The 23,564-nt window shown below is 52.6% G+C and overlaps 1 protein-coding gene across 4 annotated transcripts in view; it reads right to left on the bottom strand.

Annotated features, from left to right (window-relative positions):
- Nucleotides 1-501: 501 nt before the first annotated feature.
- Nucleotides 502-23,564, bottom strand: part of TSPAN14 (tetraspanin 14) — a 56,234-nt gene continuing 33,171 nt past the window's right edge. For all 4 annotated transcript variants that reach the window (XM_053909643.1, XM_053909644.1, XM_019444762.2 and 1 more), the window contains 7 exons: nucleotides 12,455-12,505; nucleotides 10,513-10,659; nucleotides 8,821-8,991; nucleotides 6,771-6,896; nucleotides 5,553-5,597; nucleotides 3,368-3,487; nucleotides 502-2,308 (listed from right to left, as the gene is read on the bottom strand). In XM_053909643.1, coding sequence (XP_053765618.1) covers nucleotides 2,237-2,308; nucleotides 3,368-3,487; nucleotides 5,553-5,597; nucleotides 6,771-6,896; nucleotides 8,821-8,991; nucleotides 10,513-10,659; nucleotides 12,455-12,505 — 732 coding nt within the window. In that variant the 3' untranslated portion in view covers nucleotides 502-2,236. The remainder of the gene's footprint in view (nucleotides 2,309-3,367; nucleotides 3,488-5,552; nucleotides 5,598-6,770; nucleotides 6,897-8,820; nucleotides 8,992-10,512; nucleotides 10,660-12,454; nucleotides 12,506-23,564) is intronic.

Raw genomic sequence — 23,564 nt, 5'->3', positions numbered from 1 at the left:
TCAAAGCTCTGCCTCTCACTGTAAGCAAGCCACAAGCCAGCTCGTTCCGGTTATAACCTCCATATAAAGGATGACTGAAAGCGGCACACAGAATCTAAAAAATCACAGGGTGCCTGGGTGGCTCAGTCAGTTCAGTGTGTGACTCCTGATTTTGGCTCAGGTCGTGATCGGTTTGTAAGATCGAGCCCCATGTGGGCTCAGCGCAGAGCGTGGAACCCACTCGGGATTCTCTCTCTCTCTCTCTCTCTCTCTCTCCCTGCCCCTCCCCCACTTGTGCTCGCTTACACTCTCAAGGTAAATAAACCTTAGGAAAAAATCTAAAAAATCACTTGATGGAAGTTATTTCAGACGGTGCCAACCATAAACTGGCTTTACCGTCCACCATCCTGTCATGCCCAGCCACACCCAATCCCCCTGGTTCCCGCAGCAGCCGAGCTTACCACAGAGGTACTTAATGCCATCATGATGTCACTCAAAACACAAACAGCCAAGACAACAGCATTAATACAAAGATATATTCCATAAAAGAGTTTGGCGGTCAAAGAAAAGCATTACACTTCCTGAAAACACAAGCATCCTTCTTCCTCTAGTCTACAGAGAAAACTGTAAAAAAAAAAAAAAAAAAAAAAAACAACAAAAAAACTGTATCATAACATCATCAACAAACACCCACCAGGATACACCACACTAGCATGTACACTTCTGCGAGTAAGTGAAGGTAGCACTCGATCCCTGAACAATGAGGACAGAACGGGCACGAGATCCAGAGAAGCGTTAGAAAGTAGCCCAGAGACGCACAAAATGCCCCAGCTGTCCCTGGGGGGGGAACCATTCAGTACATCAGACAGACTTCATTTCCAAGAGCAAGCCCCAGGATAGCCCTGCCAGGAAGGGTAGACACGGTCACCACAGATATCCTGTTTGGGGACAGTGGGGGGAGGTCATCACAAAAGTTAGGGGGGAAAAAAAAAAAAACATCCCGAGCTTCTACACAGCTGCAGGCTGGGGTCTGCGGCTCCACGCAGGAGCTGGGCTAGATTCACTCCAGGGGGAGGCAAATGCCAGGCCGGCCAGCGGCCCTGACCACGTGGCCTCGAAAGCTGCCCTGGTCAAAGGTTCCGGGCCGGCTCTCTCTGGCTGGGGCTCCTTGGCCTCGCAGCGGGGAGGGGGGGAGGTCAGGATTCAAGTTCCGGATGACAGTTTCAGTAGCACCAAGACCAGAAGACAGTGAGGCCAAGCAGGGGAGGGGCGCGGGTGCGTGTGCTGGGGGGTGCACAGAGGAAGGGGGAGCGCGCGTGTGCACCTGGGTCATTAGGGATGAAAAGGAGAAGCTGATGGGGTTGGGTCTTGAGACACTCAAAGGAACTGAAAGGGATGGCTTCAGTCCCAGACACCGCGTAAGGCTGCTTAGAGGGAATGCCAGAGGAAATGAAGAAATGGTGTGAGAACATTCTTATCCCTATAAATAAACTATTTACACACTTTAAGAAAAGAAGAGCCGACTCTCAGAGGAGAACCCTGCCCATGCCCCCGTGCCATCTGGGCATAATGCTATTGAGACGAGGGGCGGTTCCTGCCCTGGAAGGGGCGGCAGAGGAGGTCCTCCGTGGCACCGGTCCACACATGGCTCAGGCTTACTTGAACGTGGCTGAGGATCCTGCAAACATCCCCGAGTCGTGCAGACACCACAGGCTCCGCTGGCACGGTCCACTTGTGTCCCTTCCCCTCCCCAATTACAGGCAGCACCCTTCTGCTGCTGGGAGAAGCCTTGTCCGTGTCTTCTGGTCCACCCCCCCCCCCCCCACTCATGTCCCACTCACAGCAGATGGCTGCCCTCCGGGCCGGCACCGATAACATGAGTGGGGCGGTCAGGATGCCCTGCAGACACAGTCAGTCTCCAGGAGAACTGAGTCAGGCCCCCTTCACAGCCACAGGAGCCTTCTGTCCCTCAGTCGCCAGCCCCGCTTAAAGACACGTTCTCCGTCTCTGGGTAGACCCCAAGTGGTGGCGGGGGGAGAGCGTCTCGGTCACAAGTTTGTGTGGGTTAGAGGGGGGGGCCCCTCAGTCTTCAGCACCAGCAAACAGAAGCAGAGAGGTCGTGTCACGCTGATGCTGAAGACAGGGCGCCGGCTCTGGCTGGGTGCATCCACTTCCTCCCTCTGGACATGGAGTTGACAACGGGGAAGGGCTCTGGCCTCCACGGCGTGGCTCAGCTCTGCTTGCTCACCTCTGTCCCTCAGAAGTGATGGCCTGCCTTCACTGCCTCAATGTCCGAGATCAAGGTCTTCGCCAGGAAGATGCCAAATATCTGAAAGCAAAGCCGGCAGAGGCTGTCAGTGGTGGGGCCCGATGGGGGCGGGCAGGTGCAGAGGGCAAGGCGGGCCCTGCCGTGCACATCAGTCCCACGTCCACTCTGCAGAAGCTCAGCATGCGGCAGAGAGACAAACAATTGGGCCTGTGGCAAAACAAGACCAGCCCACCAGTAAAAACGGAGCCCTGAGGTCTACTTTGCTATATCCCAAGAGCCTAGAAGGGGTCAATGGCAGGCACCACAGAAGCAAGACGGACAGTTCACCCTGCCTCCAACATGACCATGCACGTCACATCCCATAAGCTGGGACACACTTTGTACCCAAAGTTAAACAGAGCCACCTGACTGGATTTGATTCAAAACAATAAATCTTGACATTTCCTGTAAAGCTGGATTTCATAATAAAAACAAGGTTCTCCCTGATTTTAGCTGTGCTGATATCTGACCTTGGTGACTGGCGTAATCAGGCGGGAAGACTGTTTTTCTACCAGGAACAGACGAATGTGAACTCAGAGACCTTCAGAATGTTGCTTTTTATTTCCCCTTTAAATTCTCATTATGGTTTGGATTTCATGAGCCAGCCTTTCTGAAGTCTGACTTCTTTGCTTGTTTTGCAAGTACATTTGTTTTTTCCTCTTCTAGATGCTTCTGTGTCTAAGCTTCCCTTTGAGATCATTCAACACACACTCGCGGAATGAAGGAAGAAGGAGTGTGTGGACAGCTGGCGGCCCCGGGGCCACTTCAGTCACCCTCTTCATGGCAATGTCAGAGCCAAACATTTTCTAAACAATGCACTTTCCACACAGGAGCAGCAGCCGCCCCAGAGGCCACCTGGGAGCTGCCAGTGTCTCTTCCCAAGCCCTGCGCACCCCGGGGAACCCCTGGTTTCTCTGATGCGCTGAGTTCTTGGCTTTCCCCCACCCGTTCTCCCGGCAGCCACGAGCCAGCCTGCTCACTGCCTGGCCACCAAAGTCTTTCCAGGCCTAAAATCTGGCTCAAACGAACAGGCACAGCCCACAAGGACAAAGGAAGCCACAAAGGGCAGGGAGAACGCACCTGTAGCAGGGAGATGGCGATAAAGACACCGGCCACGATGTAAATATTGCGTGGAAGCCAGCCCTCCAGTGCCTGGATGCACCCTTTTGTGAAGATGGACTCGTCCCACTTGCTCTTCAGCTGCAGGGAAACACCACTGACCTGAGCCCAACACACACCGGACGTCCCCACCCCGGCTCCCCAGAGGGCTCCTGTCACGGGCAGGGCGAAGTTCGGTGGGAGCCAAGGTGCTGCAAGGCGGGTGCCAAGGACAAACAGAACTCTCCGGGAGAAACGCACCTGCCTGCCTCGGTCTCTGCCCCCTCCTCGGGCAGTTTGCATTTTTCACCCTGCCCAACCGAAGACTCCCCGGCGGTGGCCTGCACCCACTCCTGTCAGGGCCTCCCCAGACTGAAAGACAGACTGGTTTGGCACCCCTCCAGAGCCCACACTGGAAGGGCGGGGAGGGGTCTGAAGGCTCCGAGAAGGAAGACGCGCCATTAAAGAGAAAACTGGAAGGATGTTCGGCATCTTCTGAGTCAGAGGAGTTGGCCGGAGAAGGAGGGGACCGTGGCTTCCCAGGGTGTGGCCCCCACCCAGGGAAGCTTGGCTCCGCGAGCCAGAGCCAGCAGGAACAGTCATAAGCAAAGGGGCGCCTTCCAATACTGACCCCTAGTGGAGGCTCAGTAGGCACACAGGATGTCTCCACAGCACACACAGCACGCCCTCACCCCCACCCACCCACATACAGCCTCACCCATAGCAACACTGATGGAAAAGTCATTCATTTCAGCGGTGGTAGGGGCTGACCTGTGGCCCCCTAAAATGCAGATATTGAAGTCTTAACCCTCAAGCCCTCAGAATGTGACTGCATTTGGAGACAGGGTGTTTAAAGAGGTAATATAACTCGTAACCCTTACCTTAACACTAACCCTAAACTAACCATCTGGTGAGGTCTCTGAACTGCACATACCCTCACAATGTCCCTAACCCCAACCCTAACCATTATTTTGGCCTGAAACCCAACCCTAATCCTAGATCTGAGGGAAGACACAGGTAAATAATTATGTATAAAAGACAGATACGTATATCTATACACCCATATAATTGGAATACTACTCAGCCATAAAAAAGAATGAAATCTTGCCATTCGTAACAATGTGGATGGAGCTAGAGTATTATGCTAAGCAAAATATGTCAGAGAAAGACAAATACCATATGAAAAAAAGCAGGGGGGGTGGAATACATTGAAATGAAGTTATCAGGGTGGGCCATAATCCAATATGACTGGTGTCCTTATAAAAAGAGATCAGGACACCAAAAGACACAGAGGGAAGACCATGTGGGGACACACACAGGAGACAGCCACCTACAAGCTAAGGAGAGAGGCTTCTGACCAACCCTTTCCACACCTTGATCTTGGACTTCTAACCTCCAGAGTTCCAAGAAGACAAATCTCCATTGTTCAAGGCACCGTCTGTGGTACCTGATTATCACAGCCCTGGACCCCCCTGCAAGCGGCATTGAAATTGACAATGTGGGGAACAGGCCCATCCCTATGCAATAGAGGTCACTGTGGAAGGGGCTTCAGACCTCCCAACCTGGAGGGACACATCCCTAGTGTCCATGGCCAACAGGAGGGGTGCCTGTGGACTCCCCAAGGTCCACCCTCCAGAACTACAGTCATCCATATCACCAAAGGCCACTGAGCAAGGTCTGGGGGGAGGTAAAGGGGAGACTCCCTTCTCTTCACATCCAAGTGCACACCCGCTGTGGCCTGAAGAAAGCTCTGGAGGACTGAGCCTTTCTCCCGCCCCGAGACCCGTCTCCCTCCTTATTATCACCACCGCCTCTACACGGCGGTGAAGCCAAGCCATGTGCTCGAACTCCTATATGACAGACACCTTCTGGGACTCCAAGGAGCCATTAACAAATGTTAGCATTTGTTCCCAAAACTTTCATCTGATCTCTTTCCCCTCATGCAGCAGCTGCTAGATTTTGTGACCGTGGTTGCTGGGGCTTGGCATCATGCCCATCACCGTTCCCGTGAGTCCTGCCATCAGCGAAGGAGGCTCTTCAGCTCGTTCCCAGCTTAGATGGCACCTTCCCTAGATTCCTCACTCCAATTTGCACTTGTGCTAAATCAGGAAGTTGGACCATAGGGGATAAACCTGACAAACTCAAAGTTGTATGCATAGGCGCTCACCTGGGTCCTGACATCATATCCGCACTGCGTGTTCACAACTTTTTGCTGTAAGAAAAGCAGAAAAACACTGGTCATTTTTGTTCTCTTGAGAAGCCAGTGGTAGAAGGCTCTAGAAAAGTCACAACCAAATATCAGCAAACACCTGTACAAATTCCACCATAGCTCATGGCCTGCAATCCCGATGCCAAGTAACCTTTCATGCTAGGACAAAGGTTGCCAAACTACATGTGAAGGGCTAGATCATTATTTCCGACCTGCCTACGTAGCAACTACTCAACAACTCTGCTCTCGTAGCAGGAAAGAAGATGTTGACGATATATAAAGGAATGCGTATGGCCGTCTTTCAATAAAACTTCATTTATTATGGACACTGAAACTTCAATTTCCTACAACTTTCGCCTGCCACAAAATATTATCCTGCTCTTATTGATTTTCAACCATTTGAAAATGGCTGAAACCATTCCTGGCTCACAGATCACCCAAAAACACAGAGCAGGCCAGACCACGGGTCATAGTTTGCCAATGCCTGCGCTAAGGGGTAAGAGTTCCACTTGCTCGATATTTCACCGTCACAGTGGAGACCTCAGGCACTGGCCGTGCAACCTCAGCACACCGGAGCCTCTCCTGGGCTGGGGGCGTCAGCCATGTGGTCGCGAGGATGCCCTGCCTGCTTGGGAGCCCCGGGGCCCAGTACCAGGCACACGCACCCAGTACCAGTGCACCAAGAGCTGTGAAAGACTCAGTTCTTCTCAGGCTCAGTTCAGGCAAACATTCGGTGCTCCTTCACAGGTCACCCCAGGAGCCCCCATTTCTGGAACCCAGGGACAGGGCCACAGACCAGGAAAGGAAACAGGTGAAGAAGAAAGAAACGGAGAGAATTCTCCACCACCCCCAGATGGTGAGTACTGCCCACCGCCCCCGTGGGCTTCCGTGCACTGGGCAAAGTTTTCTCCAGAGAACAGTGAGGAGCGCAGCCCAGGGCTCACCACGCTCGTAGCATTTTGTCCAGGCACCCTGAGTGACAGCCCCTCGAGGGAGGGACACTACTGGTTTTCTCCTGCCTCACTCAGAAGACTAGAGGCAGGTGGGCCATGCAAAAACGCTCCTGGGACTTTTACACAGAGGATTTCAGAGCAGTGGTGCATGGACACAGCGCAGGGCACTCTCTTCAGACTGAGTCAGAAACCACTCCACGCGCCCCGGGGCAGGCCTACTCACCGCAGGGTCCGGCACGCAGCAGGAGAAGGGCACCCCACACTTCTCGCGGCTGTAGCTGGCGCCGCTGCAATTGAAATAGACGTTGAGGTCCCAGTCTTCAGGGCCATAGGCACCGCAGCACTGGTTCTGTGATCACAAAAGCAGAGAGCCATCACGGGCTCTGAGCTGGGGTTGTGGCCGCCCACGGGGTAGCAGACGTGAGAGGTTAAGTGCACCTCCATGTAACACGGAGAAATCAAGGCCCGCCCCACTGACCTCCCGCATGCACCGAGATGCCCAGCGTGGTGACCCAAGTAGCCCTTTAAGAAGGAAACCAGGAAACCTTGGCCATGATCCCAACATGCATGACTGGCTCCCCTCACCTCGGCACGGCACTCAGGTCCAGACCCTCCTCCCCTGGACCTTTCCCCTTACCTCCCCTCAGCCCAGAGCAGAGTCCTCACTCTCCTGAGGCCATAGTCCCTCTGCCGTAGTTCTCCCGGGGGCGGGGGGGGGGGGGGGGGGGGGGGGAGGGGTACCAGAGAGGGAACCCCTCCTTGTGGGCAGTGAGTGTGTCTTTCTCCCAAGGAAATTTCCAAGCTGGCCCTCGTTCCTTTGTGTGCCTCTTTACAAAAAAACAGCTGCTGGACGTCTACTCCCAAGGACAGAACTGTGACTGGGGTCGGCCCCTGACCTGGGGTCTCTGCCCTCGCCTCCCCCACCAGCCCCCATTATCTGGTGTTCTCGCAAAGACCATCCCCACTCGTCTAAAAAAAACGTAAAACCAAACATACGGAAAACAGCTCGGTGAGGTCGATGGCATCCCAAACCGAGAGCAGATTCTGTTTTTACACGTGTCCTTATTGCTGACGTGGGTGTGGCGGTGATCGCCACGCACACACAACCAAGAATTCTGGTTGTCTTTATGTCTAAGATGAAATCCTATGTCCCCCACCCTCACTCTGCCGTGGTTCCAGCTGCTTTAACGATCACCGTGTATTTCACGGTGAGGAAGCTCTGTGATGTACCGAATCCCTCCGGATAATTGATTTTCAAGAATTTGCAAGGACGGCAGGGGCGAACACTACAATGTCTTTCAGGCCAGTGCAGGGCGAGAGTGCCCCGCACACGGGACAGACACCGGCACGCCCGCGGCAATGTGACAACGTCAACACCGCACAGTGAGGGACAGACAGTAGGAAATGGCTGGGATGTGACCTTGCAGACAAACGCAGGCCACTATTACAACACAGGAAGGGCCTCTGGTCACATCAATGGGTTTTGCCGGATCCCAGGACACATGACATGGGGGTAAACAAGTCTTAGTTAACGTGAGAGTAGACTATGGTTATTTTTAATGCTTTCTTGATTATTCTCTTCTCAGAACCAGAGTGTTCCATATGAAGTCCCTGAGGAAGCGAGGTTTTCTGGCAGAGCACAAACAGATCAAACAACAGCCCTGCATAGGCCTGGCCGTGGGGAATAGGTTCTTCCCAGGGTGGGGATGGCTGTGGTCCAAGCCTCCAGGTGTGGCTGCACACAAGGGGACTGAATGCCAGATGGAGTAAAGGCCAAGGCCTGGGACAGCTTAAACACCCCCCTGGAGACATATTCCAGGGAGGTTACATTCCTCTCCATCTGGGGAAGTTTCCTCCAGGCAGCTCTGCCCTCTTAAACAGGAAGGGGAAAAGGTCCCCGGGAGGAAGGGGACAGGAATAGCCTCAGACAGTGAGTCATGGGCCAGTGGGGGGAGACGCTCCACCCCTCGGTACCCATAGCGCCTAGGGACCTGCGGCCGCCTGTGTGGCCAGGGCTGGAGAGATCTGGGCCCCTGGGGGAGGGTGGCCACTGGAGCTGCTGGACTGCCCATCCGATGCAAATGGGGGCGAGCACCCTGCGAACACAGCTGAGCCGCCAGGCACCCATGAACAGGCAAAGCTAAACCGACCAGAGGCAGGAGCGGCACCTCCCAGGGCCTCCCTGCACTCCCCCCCGCCCAGCCCAGCCTGGACCGCAGGCATAGCTGGGGAGCCCGTGCTCTACTGGGGAGGCCAGCATGGGTGGTGCTTACAGCTTTCTGCAGGGAGTCAATGAGGTTCTGCAGGTCAATGTCGTCCCGGTAGGATCTGATGTTGCTCTCGAAGAACTCCCGGAACCGGTCCCGCACCCAGTCCTGGAAGAGGAAGGCCAGCACGGCCACGGCCAGCTCCAGGAAGAAGATGAGCACGATGGTGCCACAGAACTGCATGGGGACGAGCGTGGGAGAGTCATCACATTTGCAGCCTCCAGGCCAGGCGTGAACCCTCGTCAGACCCAAGGCCACCGCCTGCCGCCAGGAGACCGGCGCTGGAGCCCCAGGGAATCCCATGTTACGGGCTGGCAACCCCGCCCTGCCTGTACACAGAGATAACGCATCCCTACCCACATCCCCGCAGCAGGGTTAAGAGTCAGGTGAGGGAAAGGAAGAGACAGCTCCAAGCCACGGTGTCACCCACTTCCCGGGAAGGAGTCTCCCTCTCCCCCGCAGGAAACCCCATCCCGGAAACGAGTGGCTAACCTCCTCCATCAGGCAAGCAGCTCCTTTAGGGCACAGCCTGTGCCCCAGACACAGTACCTGACCACTCTCTTCCCACACGCAACCAACCACGTTACTAGAAATCTAACCCGTCACCCGCACTGTAGGGACACGGAAACTGAGGCTCACTCGGGCGTGTGGCTTGCTTGAGAGCACACTGCTCACGCAGGACACCTGAGTACCCTGGCAGGTGTCTTTACAACTCCCGAGTCGCCGACGTTACCACTACCTACTCCGCACGCGTCAAGACTTCTCCAGAAGCCCAGAGCCCCTGTCTGCGACAGCCGTGGGGCATCCTGCAAGGGTCCACCACAGCCCCACACCCCTCCCATCAGGCAGACCTCTGGCCTGCGGCGTGCGCACACTCCCCCGGCCATGATCATCACTGGTCACACTGAGCTCATGCCACAGTGGGTGAAGGTCTCAGAGTTAAGACAGAAGGGAAACAACCGCACACGCACGCATGCACCCTCGCACATGCAGAAGGCCCTCCGAAACCCAACCTCCATGCACACAGAGGGAAGATACTAAATGCAATATTTTTAATAGAAAACAAAATTAGGGGGAAAAAAACAAACCAACAGTGTTCTGCTTCTTAAATTAAGCCCAAGAAAGAGATGCTTGATCTAATCACTTCGACAAATAATATATTGCAAAACACGATTAGGTGTTTTCCCCACCAGGTGCTATTTAATTTTAACTGAATGCACTTCAACATGAATTTGTATCTAAATATAAAACCAAATTCTTAGTAACTCGCAGTGCTGCCAGGAAATGAAGGATTCTGCATCGCACATCCCAACAGATTCACACACCCTGGAGGAGGGAAATGATTTCCTAACTTTACTGGCAACATCGTCTGATCTTAGCCAAGAAGGGTGAAGGTGAGCGGCGAACAATGCCTCTAGAACTTCTGAGGGAAGTAAAAAGCAAGGGGGGGGGAAGGAGCCCCCCACTTGGCCATCTCTTCCCTCTAGGAGCTGAAAACCAGAGCGGCCCAACTTCTCCAGGTATGAGGAGCTAGGTCATCTGAGGGCTCCCTGAAATCTTACCATTAGGTGACACCAAAGGTGGCCTCCTGCCCGCACTGCTGGGCCCCCTCCGACCAGATAAGGTATAAGCTTGCCCAGCAGAGCCTGCACCCCTACCTCCCAGCCCTCTCCCACCCCTGTATCCGGGGCCACTCACAAACTTGAGCAGGCAGATGTTCTCCCGCAGGGCCCCCACGCAGCCAGCGAACCCCAGCGTGAACATCACCACGCCCACCATCAGGACCAGCACGACAGGGTCGATTCCGTGCAGCCGGGTCACTTTGGTGAGGTCGGACAGCACCCCCTGAAAGAGGCAGAGAAGGCAGGGCAACATCAGCCTCAGGGAGTCAGGGGTGCCCTGGGGGGCTGGGTGGTGTCCAGAGAGAAAATGAGGGCAGGGACCTGTCTTAGAAGGCTCAATCCTCCTATTAAAAGCCAGACCAGAGCACGCAGCATGACCCCTGCCCACCTCAGCTCCCAGGACCCTCACATGGAGCGTTCCTGGGCTCCACCTTGGCTACGAGTTCCTACCAGGCAGACCCCACGCTTTTTTTGTAGCCTGCAGGGTGCCTATGCCAGACCTGGAGTGGGGAAGGGGTGCCGGGGAACCCTATGGCCTACGGTCAAGGCAACTTAGGGCCAGACCCTCACCCTGGCCTCTGGCCATTGGCAGCTTACTCTGCACTCAGTTCAGGGAGAAGCCCACTCTCCTGACATGAAAACAGCTTCAGTATGAACATTCTTGTGGAAAACACCTGCCAAAGGCAGACAAAGGCAGCGCTGTCCACAAAACCTTTGGTGATGATGGGAGGGGTCCTACATCTGCACTGTCCAAAATGGTAGCCACTGGTCACCCGTGCTATTGAACACCTGAGTGGAACTGAGGAACCGAATTTTCATTCATGTTTCATTTTAACTAATTTAAATACATACAGTCACATGTGGCTAGTGTGAACCAAAACGGACAGAGCAGTTCTCCAGGATTCAGAGGAGGAAGAAGAAAAGAGCAGGGGTAGCCAGGCCTCTCTGCTCAGGGCTCGGCCAGGGGAGCTGCTGCTGTGCAGGCGGGGGCCACACGGTGGCGCTAGGAGTCATGGTTTGCACCGGCTTGCAGGGTTTGTCAGTAGGGCAAAGTGACATTGCACCTCAGCCCCCGCCCTTTAGGGGTTCACAGGCCACCTTGAAGATGCCCAAACCCAAAGGCAGGCCATATTCAGTTCCTAAGGCCATGGCAAGAAAGCCAGAGATCTAAGCGCCCTGCCTCCTTTCCAGAAAGCAAAGGGAGGTTCCACTGAAGCAACAGAGGGTTCTGGGCCTGAGCCTCAAGAGGATGCCTTAGTTCCCAGGCAGGAGCCTGACCCAGTCCATCTTGCTCCTACTCCCTCCCCTATTCTGCCCTCCCTGTAGTGAGGATCCTCTCCAGCTCTCTTGAACCCCCCCAAGCACACACCCACCCACGGAGCAGAAAGTGGTACCGCAGCTCACGGGGTCTCGTCCCCCCCCTTCAAAGTTTCAACTGTCCCTGTCCTTCCCGACAGTAAGAGCCCACTCTCCCCGCCTCACCTCTCTTGCACAGGCAGGGCGAGGAGGTTCACAGGTATGTAAAGACCTGCCTCTGCCCCACAGGGCACCCAGGGGGCGTGTTAACACAGCCCTGCTCCTTGATCTCAGGACAAGAACTTCAGGAATAAACACAACTGTGTTCAGGGGCCTGCTGGCTACCAGAGGCACAGACAAGAGCAGAAGGTGGCCCCAGGCTGGCCCTGGACACAGCTGCAGACAAGCCCCCAGGGCCATCTGAGGCTTCTGGGAACAGGAGAGAGGGCTCCCCACACTCATGGAGCTCAAATACCCAACCAGCCCAGTCCTGGCCTTGAGCAGCGACCCTACCATGGGGAAGCAGAGCCAGTCACAGGACCCCAGGAGTTTTCGTCACAACTATCTCTAAGAGCTGGCTGTGTGATGATTAATGGCTACAAACCATTACTGCGTGCAAGAAATGTTTGTCGGGGAGGAGTCTGGAATAAGGAACAATTTAAGCTGAACAAACCTGGTCTGGGCTACCTGATGTCCAGGGTCCCAGTAACGGGGATACCTACCTTTTCGCTCCATGCCCACAGTCCGACTCCAAGGAAGACAACTCCAGCCAACTGCAGGGAGGGGGGAAAGGAGGGAGAGAGGGAGAGAGAGTTAGTTAGGTCCGAAAGCAGCACCATGAACGTGCTTCTTAGAGGAGCATCCACACTGCTAATCAAGGGATGTTCCCGGCTCATATCCATGCAGGCAGCACGAGGGTAAGGCAAGCCCTCCGTCCCTGCAGATGACAGGAACTGCACCCGGGGGCCAACGGATGGCAAGGCATTCTGGCTAACCCGCACCTACCTTCCCTGAACATTTGGACAAACTTCAACCCCAGTGGCCCCCGTGCTCCAGAGACCAGAGGTGAAGATCTCAGAGCAGAGTCTGTCCTGGAAAAACTATGCAGTCAGAGACATGGGGCCCTGCCCTGTTTCTTCCACATTCTGAAAGCCCACCAACTCATTTCAATGCACAATCTGGTGTAGAAGACGACGTCGCCCTCTGTGACAGCTCCCCAGGTACGTTCACAGGTCCCCGGAGCAGGTGAGCCTCTCTCCAGAGGACCGGCCACCGCTGTGGGGGACGCAGAGCCCGGGGGCACAACTGTGCTCCGTGTTATTAGTTACTGGGTATTCGTTACTGAATTAAAATAGGCCCGTGCTAAACAGTGCATTCACCCCAGAAAGGGAGCACCCCCCAATCCCACGGGGGCTAGGCTGCCTCACGTGTACGAAGAAAGAGCCCCCCCACCCCCCAGGCACCACACAGGTTCCTGAACCAGAGAAGATTTTTCCATATAAAACAAAACACCTGGTCTCTGAAAATTAAGCTGCCTACTTTTCTGCTTAAGTACTTTATGCTGGCATCCGGCTGCCAGTCATTATTACCTCACGATACACCACAGGGCTATGTCTGTCTAGAACCCACCTCTCCGAGGCATATTCTCACACTTTAAGACACTCCTGCCTCCTATGTTCACTGCTGGCCCCAGAAGGCTGGAGTGGGAAGGAGAGGCCCTTTAAAGAAAGCCCCGGGAGGTCTCAACCTCTATGGAATCACAGACCACCTTCAGAAAATGCTTACGCATCCAATATTCTGGATGGAATTTCAGAGAGTTCACAGGCTCCTCGAGGCTGGGTCCCACAGCAGTCTGTGGGCCCCCTGTGAAGATGCCCTGCCTGGACCTGATCTGTCTGTTTTACAAAGCAGAACACAGGCCCCAAGAGGGCCAAGATCAAAACACCACGCAGTGCAGAAGGACCTAGACCCCACGTCATTCAACTAGTATCGCGTGAGTATATCTTCAGTGCCGGGCACCGTCTCAAGCTCTGGGGCCTGCAGGCAGAGCCCCCCTGCCCGGCTGGGGCTTGCACTCCAGGGAGCGACACACAGTCCTGTGTATACCACACGCTGGTTTTTCTACTTTTCAGTCCTCCCACTGAATTAACTAGTTGCTGGAATTAACTAGTTCCTTTCCCTCCCCAGTATCTATGCTGCAGGGGCAGACACGCCCAAAGGTGACCCATCACTGCCCATTGAATCCTGCAGACTTCCCTCCCCACCATTCCGCCAGGTCCCCAGTGACTGACCCTCTTGCCAGAGCTGGAGGTCAAGTCTTTTTTTTTTTTTTCTTTTTTTTTCACTTTATTTGACCTGACCAGACACAGCTGGTCCTTCCCTCCTATGCTAAGGCGCTCAGCTTTGGGGGCACGTAATGCTGTCACTCCTCAGCCTCCCCTGCTGGCTCGTCCTCCTCCAGGCACATCCACACGCTGGCCTCAGCCTGGGCCTCCTGTCCTCCCCGGCATCCTCTAGGTGAGGCCATAAGTCACATGGCCTGACATAGCATGTCTACACAGCTGACCCATAAATCCCAATCTCCAGCCATAGCGGCTCCCGGGTCAAATACCCTATGTCCACCTAACTTGTCCACATATGATGGGTGACAACCCTTGCTCTCCCAGCCCCAGCCCCTGCCAACTCTTCCCCTTCTCATTAAATGGTACCATGGCCACCTACTCCGTTGTTTAGATCAGAAAACCTACACCTCTCATGCCTGATGCCTCTTTCTACCCGACTCCCATTCACCCTGCCCTCTGTTGGTTGCACCTTCAAAATACTTAGCCCATCCGACGCTCTCTCCCTGATTCTCTGCTCCTACCTGTCCATGCTCCACCCCTGCAGGTCTGGATCCTGCAGGGGCCTCCTCACAGGTCCCTAAGCAACTAGAGCAGTCCTTTAAAAACATACATCGGGTAACTCCCCTCCTCAAAACTCTCCAACTCACTTCCTTTTACACTTAGAATAAAACTCCTTGCCATGGCCCACCAGGGCCTAGGCAGCCAGGCTTTGGCTCATACAACTCTACTCTCCGGGCCAGCCTGGCATTGTTACTGTTTCTGGAACTCGCCAAACTCGTCCCTTCCCTCAGCCCAGAATGTTCCTCCATGTCCCTTTTGGGCTTCCTCCCTCACTTCACTCAGGTCTCCTCATTTCATCTCCTCAGAGACCACCCGAGGTGGACAGCTCTCCATCTTTCAGTCCTGACCTCCTTTTCTGCTTGATTTTCTTCACGGCACTTCCCGTGGACCACATGAGCTGTATGTCTATTGTGTCTCTCCCACTTAAGCCCAGAGATGTTTTCTGTTTTGCTCAAGGTTGCATCCCAAGAACTTGGAGAAGGACTTGGCTATGTTAGGTACAGACTAGGCACAAGTGAGTGAGTCACCGGGGCTCCAAGACCAGGGTGGTCCTTGCCCGCGGTCTCCGGCTCTCCTCCCAGACATGCTCCCGGGTCTAATTCCCTCCAAATGCATTCAGAGCAAACGAGGGTCAAGCAAAAGTCCAGTGTGGCCCAAGTCCATCATCAAGTCCTGCAGAGGCATTAGGATCAGGACAGGGCCTGGAGGCTTGTCCTTCCCTACGCCCCTGCCTAACCACTTTCCACGAAAGCCTGCCTACCACCTGGCACAATGGAGGGCAGTGAGAGAATCCTGCCATCCCCCACCCCCCCGCCAACCCCCGAAGACCCCTGGCTGAGTCATGGCCAGCTCCCTCCACTGAAGCACAGATTTCCTTCTCTCACAACAACTGGGCACTAAGAAAAGGGCTCATGGTTTGTTCCATTCTGTTTTAAAGAAAGAACTAAAGTTAACTTGCATCAGAAAGACAGGAGGAACCGGCAGCGTGGTGGGATCACATGTTAGATCATGGGTTCTGTGAACACTGGCCCCAGGCAGGAACTTTGGGGGCCGATAGTCATTCTAGAGATAAGGAGACTGACGGAGGGAGGACCAGACAGGGGAAGTGGCCTGTCTGGGAGCTCACCCGACAGCCCCGTGGAAGAGCCAGGACAGGGCACTGGCCAGCTTAACCCAGCTCCCAACGGGGCCTCTTCTCTGGATCTCTCTGGGGCAGATGGTCCACGGGGCAGGGCTGTCGTCCCTGGCTGCCAACCATCTGGGAGTGACAGTTCAGCTGGGTGCTTTCCAGATTCCGAGTAACCTCCTTTGTCTCTCTTTTATGACCTGATCAAATTCCCTCCCAAAGGATGGGGCCTAATTCCCGCTAAGCCCAAAGGGAGGCCAGCCTTGGACCATGAGGTATGCACACCACTGTGGTCACCATGGCAAGCAGGACCGCTCTTTTCTGTGTTAAACACTTAATACACTGAAAGGGCCCCTTCCACACCCCGTAATACTGGCGCTACTACCCCATCTTTCAAGCAGGAAAGCTCAGAGGCAGAACAATTCGGTTCTTTGCCCGAAGTCACTCAGCTGGCTGGTGGCAGGGTTAGAACCAGACCCAGGCGTCTCTGACCCTCCTGCCAGCACGTTATCCCACTGACCCCCAGGCCAGAAAGAGCAAGCGGCAGCCAGAGCTCTCCACCACAGGAGCAGGCACGGGGGCCCGATGGCACGGGGGTTCCACAGAAGGGGCTTTGGGCCGTGCAACTCTGAAGCCAACCACCCGTATCCTCGGGTGGTGAGGCTCATTCTGTGTCCCAACTAGAGTGGGTGGCCGGGGAGCAGGGCCTCTTTGGGTGTCACTGTAAATGCTACGGACCTCTCCACCCTAGGCAAAGCCCCCCCCCACCCCCCTCCCCCCACGGAATTAGGTGAGGGCACCTCTTGGGGCACTCCTGGGCTGGGAGCCACACAGAATCTGCTCACCATGTGAGCAAGCCTGTGGCACCTCACCCAAGCACGTTCAAGTGACAGTGGAAGTGTAGACACCTGGCCAGGCCCGGCTGGACGGGAGGAGGGTGCCAACACCAAGCAGCTCAAAAGCAGCCCCTGATCACCCACAATTTAGCGGCCTTAGCCTCTTGCAAGACTGCATTTCGGTGTGTGTCAACATACTTTTAGGCAATTCTTGCAGGTCCCAGAGGCCTCTGTGCAGTGAGTTCAAGGCAAACCACCAGCAGCAACGCAACCTTTTCAGGCTCTGCCCACTGGCCTGTGGTTCTTACAAATCCCCCGGCTGTCAGAGGCTGACATTCACAGGGATGCCTACGGGAGTCCTAGAGAAAAACCCAGAAGGACACTCGAGAGGAAGCCAAACTCAAAGCAGATCAGACCAGTGCTGAACAAACAGCACAACAAGCCAGCTGGTCCTGGTTCTAGTCTCCACTCTGCAACTTCCTGGAGACAGGACTTCATGCCAAGTCCAGGAGCTCTCTGTGCCTATGACTTCCTCTAGAAAATGGGGACGACCCCTCCTGGGTCATAGCAGGGTTCTAAGGATCACACGTGACATGCTCACCCCAGGGCATGGAGCCAGTCTAAGTGAGCCTGGCCCTCCTGCAGGGGAGGGGAGCAGAGCAGAGGCATGGAGGGGCCTTCCAGACGCCACCAGCCTTTGGACTGAAGAGTCTCTGTGCCCAACCCCCAATAGCTCCCAGCTCGAGACTTTGTCCTAAGACAAAGTCCTCCTTTCCAGAGGCATCTCTTTTATTGGGTCTCAGGAGACAACAGTGAATTAGAGTTTAGGGAAACAGGGTCTCTGGAGGCTTTTGAAGCAAGATAAGAAAGAATGATGGAAAGAAAACAGGACAGAGAGTGGAAGAAGCCATAAGAGAATCTCAGCTCTGTTTCTAATTCACCCTGTGGCTTTGAGCAAGCCATCCCTCTCTTGGACCTCAGTTTGCCAATCTGCAAAACCGAGCAGTTGGGAGGCCAATAGTCTCCAAAGACCTGTACACCTCCCGCTGCCTAAGCTTTGCCATCACAAATCATGCCAGGCAGAGACCCGTGGTCCTGGCACTCTCCAGAACAGGAGATTCTGACCCTAGAGCCGGAGTTCCGAGAACACCAGAGATGTTCCAGTCACTTGAAATGCTAACGATACAAGTTATTGGCCAGAAAGAATGCCAGAGGGCACACACGCTGGACCCAACCTCACCCTGAGAGCCCAGGTGGCTGAAGGGGAGTCTCAGGATCATCTGTGGGGTTAGGAAGCCTCACCCCTCTAGACTGTAGCCACTCTGAACCGTCACCAATGCAGGGGATGCCTCCTTCAAGTAGTCCCACATTCAGAGAGTCTGAACTAAGCCACTTCCCAGTGGGAGTCTGGAAGGTCTGGGAGCCGGAAGGGATGCTGGAGCCCAGCTTCCTCATTACAGAGGGAAACAGAGCCCAGGGCAGGATGGTGCCTTGCGCAGGGTCACACAGCTATCACACACCAGCTTTTCCTCTTGCCGGAAGGGCGGTTCTGAAAAAAAGAAGCATGTGTGCCCTTCCCAGCACAGCCAGCAAACACATACCAGGGGCCCCAGTGAGAAGTAAGGACTACCCAGAGGACTCCGGGGGCGGTTTCCACAGATGTCTCTGAGTTTCCCGATAACAGACAGCCCACCCCGAGCCCCACCCAGGAATCAGACTGTATCAAGGTCTTTGAAAGGAAGGAAGGAGGAAGGGCAGAGTCATCCAAGGGAGGTTATAGGCAGCTCTCCAGGTAACAGAGAGAAGGAACCCCAGCCCAACCCAGCCTCAGCCTCACCTTCTCCCAAGGTTCTGCCCTTGCTGGCACAGTTCAGTGATTAACAGTGGGTAGAAAACCAAAATACTAAGGCCAGCAGCTGACATTTCTGTAAAGGGCCAGATAGTAAATATTTTCAGCCTTGTGCTGGGTGATCTCTGTTTCAACTACTCAACTCTGCTTTTATAGCAGGAAAGGAGCCATAGATAATATGTAAACGAATGGGCAGGGCTGTGCTCCAATAAAGTTGTATGTGCAAAAACAGGCAGGGAGCCAGGCCTGCAAGCCATAGTCTGCCAAATCCTGCACTAAACTATCACACTAAAACCATCTGGACCTCAAGACGAAAGACAGGATTTCCTTTAGCTCGGCCACACAAACCCCAGAGCATCCCTATAATTCTTGTCTCCAACTTGGGATAGTTTTTATATTACCTGAACAGGTCATAGTAGCCTAAAACTATAAAAAATCCCAAACGATACAGCCCCACAATGGACTATTATACAACGAGAATCAACAATCTACAACTACATACGACAGTGTGAATGAATCTTACACGCAATATTTAACAAAAAAATGTCAGATTCAGAAGATACTACACTGTTAAAGGCGGTGTCACGGACTGAATGTTTGTGTCCCCCAAAATCCAATGTTGATGCCCTAATTCCCAATGTGATGGGAGTTGGAGGTGGGCCTTTGGGAGGTAATTTAGGTTAAATGAGGTCATGAGGATGGGGCCTCCATGATTAGTATCCTTATAAGAGGAAGAGAGACAAGAGCACCCTCTGCCCTGTAGACACAGCAAGAAGGCAGCCGTCGGGAAGCCAGCGAGAGAGCGTTCCCCAGAACCCAAGCATACTGCACCCCAATCTCAGACTTGCAGCCTCCAGAAATGTGAGAGATTAATAAACTTCTGTCATTTAAGTCAGCAAGTTTATGGTATTTTGTAATGGCAGCCTGAGCGGACCAAAACAAGAGGAATGCTTCAGAGGAAAAACTACATCTAGCATCTGATCAAAAGCTACTAGACAGGAGTGCCTGGCTGCCCCAGGCAGTAGAACGTGCTACTCTCGATCTCAGGGTTGTGATTTCAAGCCCCACATTGGACATGGAGCCTACTTAAAAAACAACAACAACAAAAACAGTACTTACACGGGCAAGAAGGGAAAATAAATGTGATCTATAACAAGGAAAAATATTCAGTAACTAGAAAAAAACACAAACATTACAGGGGAGATGGAATTAGCTAAGACTTTAAAAACAGATATTTTAGGGGCACCTGGGTAGCTCAGTCAGTTAAGTATCCGACTTATGATTTCAGCTCAGGTCACAATCTCATGGTTCCTGAGTTCAAGCCTCGTGTCCAGCTCTAGGCTGGCGGTGCAGAGCCTGCTTGGGATTCTCTCTCTCCCTCTCTCTCCCCAACTCATTCTCTCTTGCTCTCTCTCAAAATAAAAACTTTTTAAAAATCTTTAATAAAAATTTTTTTTTAAATAACACAGATATTGTACATATTCTTGAGGACTTAAAGGGAAACATAAACATAATGAGGAAAAGAAATAGAAAACAGAAGATCCAAATGGAACTATTAGAAATAGAAAATACAACACTGGACGTTAAGAATTCACTAGATGGGTTTAATAGCAATTGGACACTATAGAAAAAAGGATGAGTCAATTTAAAGACAAAGCAATAGAAATTATTTGAACTCAGGGGCAGGGGTTGGGGCGGGGGGGGGGGGGGGGCGGGTGGCAATGAACAGAGCCTCGGTGTCCCATGAGACTATAAGGGGCCTGAGAAGAAAAAGGGGAGAGGTGTGTATTTGAAGAAATAATGGTCAAAGGAGTCCGAAATCTGATGACAACTATAAACCCACAAATCCCAAAAGCCCAATGAACCTCAAACAGAATAAAGAAAACCACACCAGCCCATATCATAATAAAACCAAAATCCAGGAATAAAGAGAAAACTGTTGAAGTGAGCCAGAAGGGGGAAGACAGGATACATTCCATACAGAATATGCATATACAAGGTATTTTAACCAAACGAAATGAAAACATATCGAAATGTGTGGGATGCAGAAAACAGAGAGCATCAAATACCTATACTAGGAAAGAAGATCTAAAATCAATGATCTAATTTTCTGCCTTAAGCAGCTAGGAAAAAAAAACAACCAAGTAATCTTAAAGTAGGGGAAAGTAAGGAAATAATATAAACAGGAACAGAAATCAATGAAATAGACTGGAAACAGATGGTGGGGATAGCTGCACGGCAAGGTGAATGTACTTAATACCACTATGCATGGAAAAATGATTCCAGTGATACATCATTATATGTGTCTTACTACAATTTGAAAGATAAAATTTTAAGTAATTTTTAAAGGGACGCCTGGGTGACTCAGTCGGTTGAGCATCTGACTTCGGCTCAGGTCATAATCTCACGGTTCATGGGTTGGAGTCCCACGTTGGGCTCGGTACTGACAGCTCAGAGCCCGGAGCCTGCTCCAGATTCTGTGTCTCCCTCTCTCTCTACCCCTCCCCCACCTGAGCTCTGTCTCTCAAAAATAAACATTTAAAAAAAAATTGTAATACAATAATTTTAACATCTTTAAAGACATTAATGAAACGAAAAACAGAAGAACAAGGGAGAAACATGACCTAAACTAAAAGAAATCAGATAAGAGAGAGGGTCAGTTGTAAGAGGGACAGGAAGCAGATGGACAGTGGCCTGAGGAAGGGGTACAAGGGAATGACAGCAGAGGAGCACAGAAAAGTTTCTGAAGTGCTAGAAAGGTTTTCTATCTTCGCTGGGATGATGGTGGTTTCATGGAGTATACAGCTGTCAACTCATGGAACTGTACTTGAAGTGAGTAAATGCCATTCTATTGAATTTACACCTCAATAAGGGGGATATTTAAAAAGTATTTCTGGGGGGCGCCTGGGTGGCTCAGTCGGTTAAGTGTCCGACTTCGGCTCAGGTCATGATCTCATGGTTCGCAGGTTTGAGCCCCGCGTCAGACTGTGTGCTGACAGCTCGGATCCTGGAGCCTGCTTCGGATTCTGTGTCTCCCTCTGTCTCTGCTCCTCCCCTGCTCTCAACTCTGTCTCTCGCTTTCTCTCAAAAATAAATAAAGATTAAAAAAAAATTTTTTTTTTTTAAAGTGTTTCTGGGGAAAAAAAGAAGGTACAACCAAGATAGGAATAGGGCACTCCCACACACAAGACACGGCAGTAGACTGGGGCATGCCAACTGGGGAAGGATGCCCTTCCATTTACTGGGGAAGGATGCATAGTTATACACACCACCAGCTACCCAGATTTGACACTAACCTGTGAGCACTCAGTAATCATATGTGCTGGGCAATGACCATCGCAGAGCCCCATGAGCGGCCCTTCCTCAAGCCTGCCACGTGCTCAAGGGAAATCAGGAGCTGAAGCCCTACAGGGAGTAAGCATCAGGGTGTTCTAGTGGAATCTCTGATTAAGCAATCTTGCCCTCTGACTTGGCAAGTGCAAATGTAGAAAAATACACACTCACACACCCCATGTGCCAAGAGATAAGGCAGTCTATTTCCTATGAATTGGGGCAGCCCTTCGAGAGAAGTAATTTTGACAGTATAAATATGTCAGTCAGGTCAAAACAGCATACACACCTTCTGACCCATTTAATCTCACTCCTGGGAATCTATCCCAGCAAATAATTTCCCTGCCTTGCCCGAAGGGAGGAATCTGTATTACACTAACCAGTCACTGCATCCTTATCTAGGATAGTAAAAAAAAAAAAAAAAAAAATATTGGAAACAACCGAAATGTCCAATATGGGAATTTCCAAAAATACAATCAAGAAGACTCTGTGGCGACCTAGAATGTTCTAGGCTAGCTGATGCTGACGTGAAAACGCTGACCTCACGACTACAAGGATTCTCTCACAAAGATGGGAGACCACGTGCAACTGAAGACAGAACAGAGCCTGAGGAGGGAACGCGGTAAAGTGGGGTGCCTTGGGTAAGCTTCTAGAATTTCCATGCAATTACAAAAGTTTGTTAAATAAAACTTGAAGAGAAAAAAGGTACCACTTCCCAGGAGTGGAAGTGAAAATACACTACACATATTATTAAAACACTAGACTTTCCTTTTTTTTTAATTAATGTATTTATTTTTAAGAGAGAGAGAAAGCGCAAGGGGAGGAGGGGCAGAGAGAGGGAGAGCGAGAATCCCAAGCAGGTTCTACACCGTTGGCACAGAGCCCGACGTGGGGCTAGAACCCACAAACTGTGAGATCATGACCCGAGTCAAAGTTGGACGCTTACCCGACTGAGCCACCCAGGCGCCCCTGGACTTCCCTTTTTGATTGACCTAATCACCCAGAGAGAGAAGCAGAGAAACCACATGGACACCAGGGGTCAAGCCTTGGGGTCTGGTGTTACATGGACAGAGTTCAGCTCAAATAAGGGCAAGTCTCCGTCAGTCAGAGGGATCCAGAGACATTAGCTCTGCAGGATGTGGGGAGTCTGCTATCAAAGGAGGAGCGCAGTCAAGTCCAGACACAGAGAAGACAACCCTCCACCCACACAGATGCTGGGGGAGGGGGAGGGAGCTGCCAGTTCAGTCCTTCCCCAGCAGACTCGCTTTGCCTCTCTGCTTTGCCTCTCTCGAGTAGGGTGACCGCACATCCTGGTTTGCCTGGGACAGTCCTGAGATACATCCGAGATCTGTCTGAGAACTCTTAATAAGCTCTCTTTCACTCTTAAAAAGTTTCCCGACTCCAGCCATAAATCACATATTCACCCGTGTCAGGGGAGGCCTTTGTCACTTTGAAGGAAGGCACCTGAAGCCACTCTGGTCACAGCACAGATGCCCACGACTCTCCTCTCACCTAGAAACAGGCTGCCCATTGGGCTCGGAGGCCAATTCCCGCACTTCGCAAGCAGGGAAGCTGCGGCCCAGACCTGCCCGAGTCGCTACAGCGGCCAGTGGCAGGGGGACTCTCTGGCCCGTGTAACACAGGCTTATTGTCTGTGCCACAAGGGGCCTCAGTTCTCCACTTTTAATCCATCTCTGAAATAGATCCAGGCAGGGGCTTTATCTGAACCTGTGCAGATTGAACTCAATGCTGTGGTGGGAAGCAATCCTGGGGTTGCAGACATCATCT

Source organism: Panthera pardus, unplaced genomic scaffold (assembly GCF_024362965.1).
Source record: "Panthera pardus isolate Hobbes unplaced genomic scaffold, ASM2436296v1 HiC_scaffold_22, whole genome shotgun sequence".
In the NCBI taxonomy this organism is placed as follows: Eukaryota; Metazoa; Chordata; class Mammalia; order Carnivora; family Felidae; genus Panthera; species Panthera pardus.
Note: the sequence above shows the minus strand (reverse complement) of the source record. Positions and strands in the feature narration are given on the sequence as shown.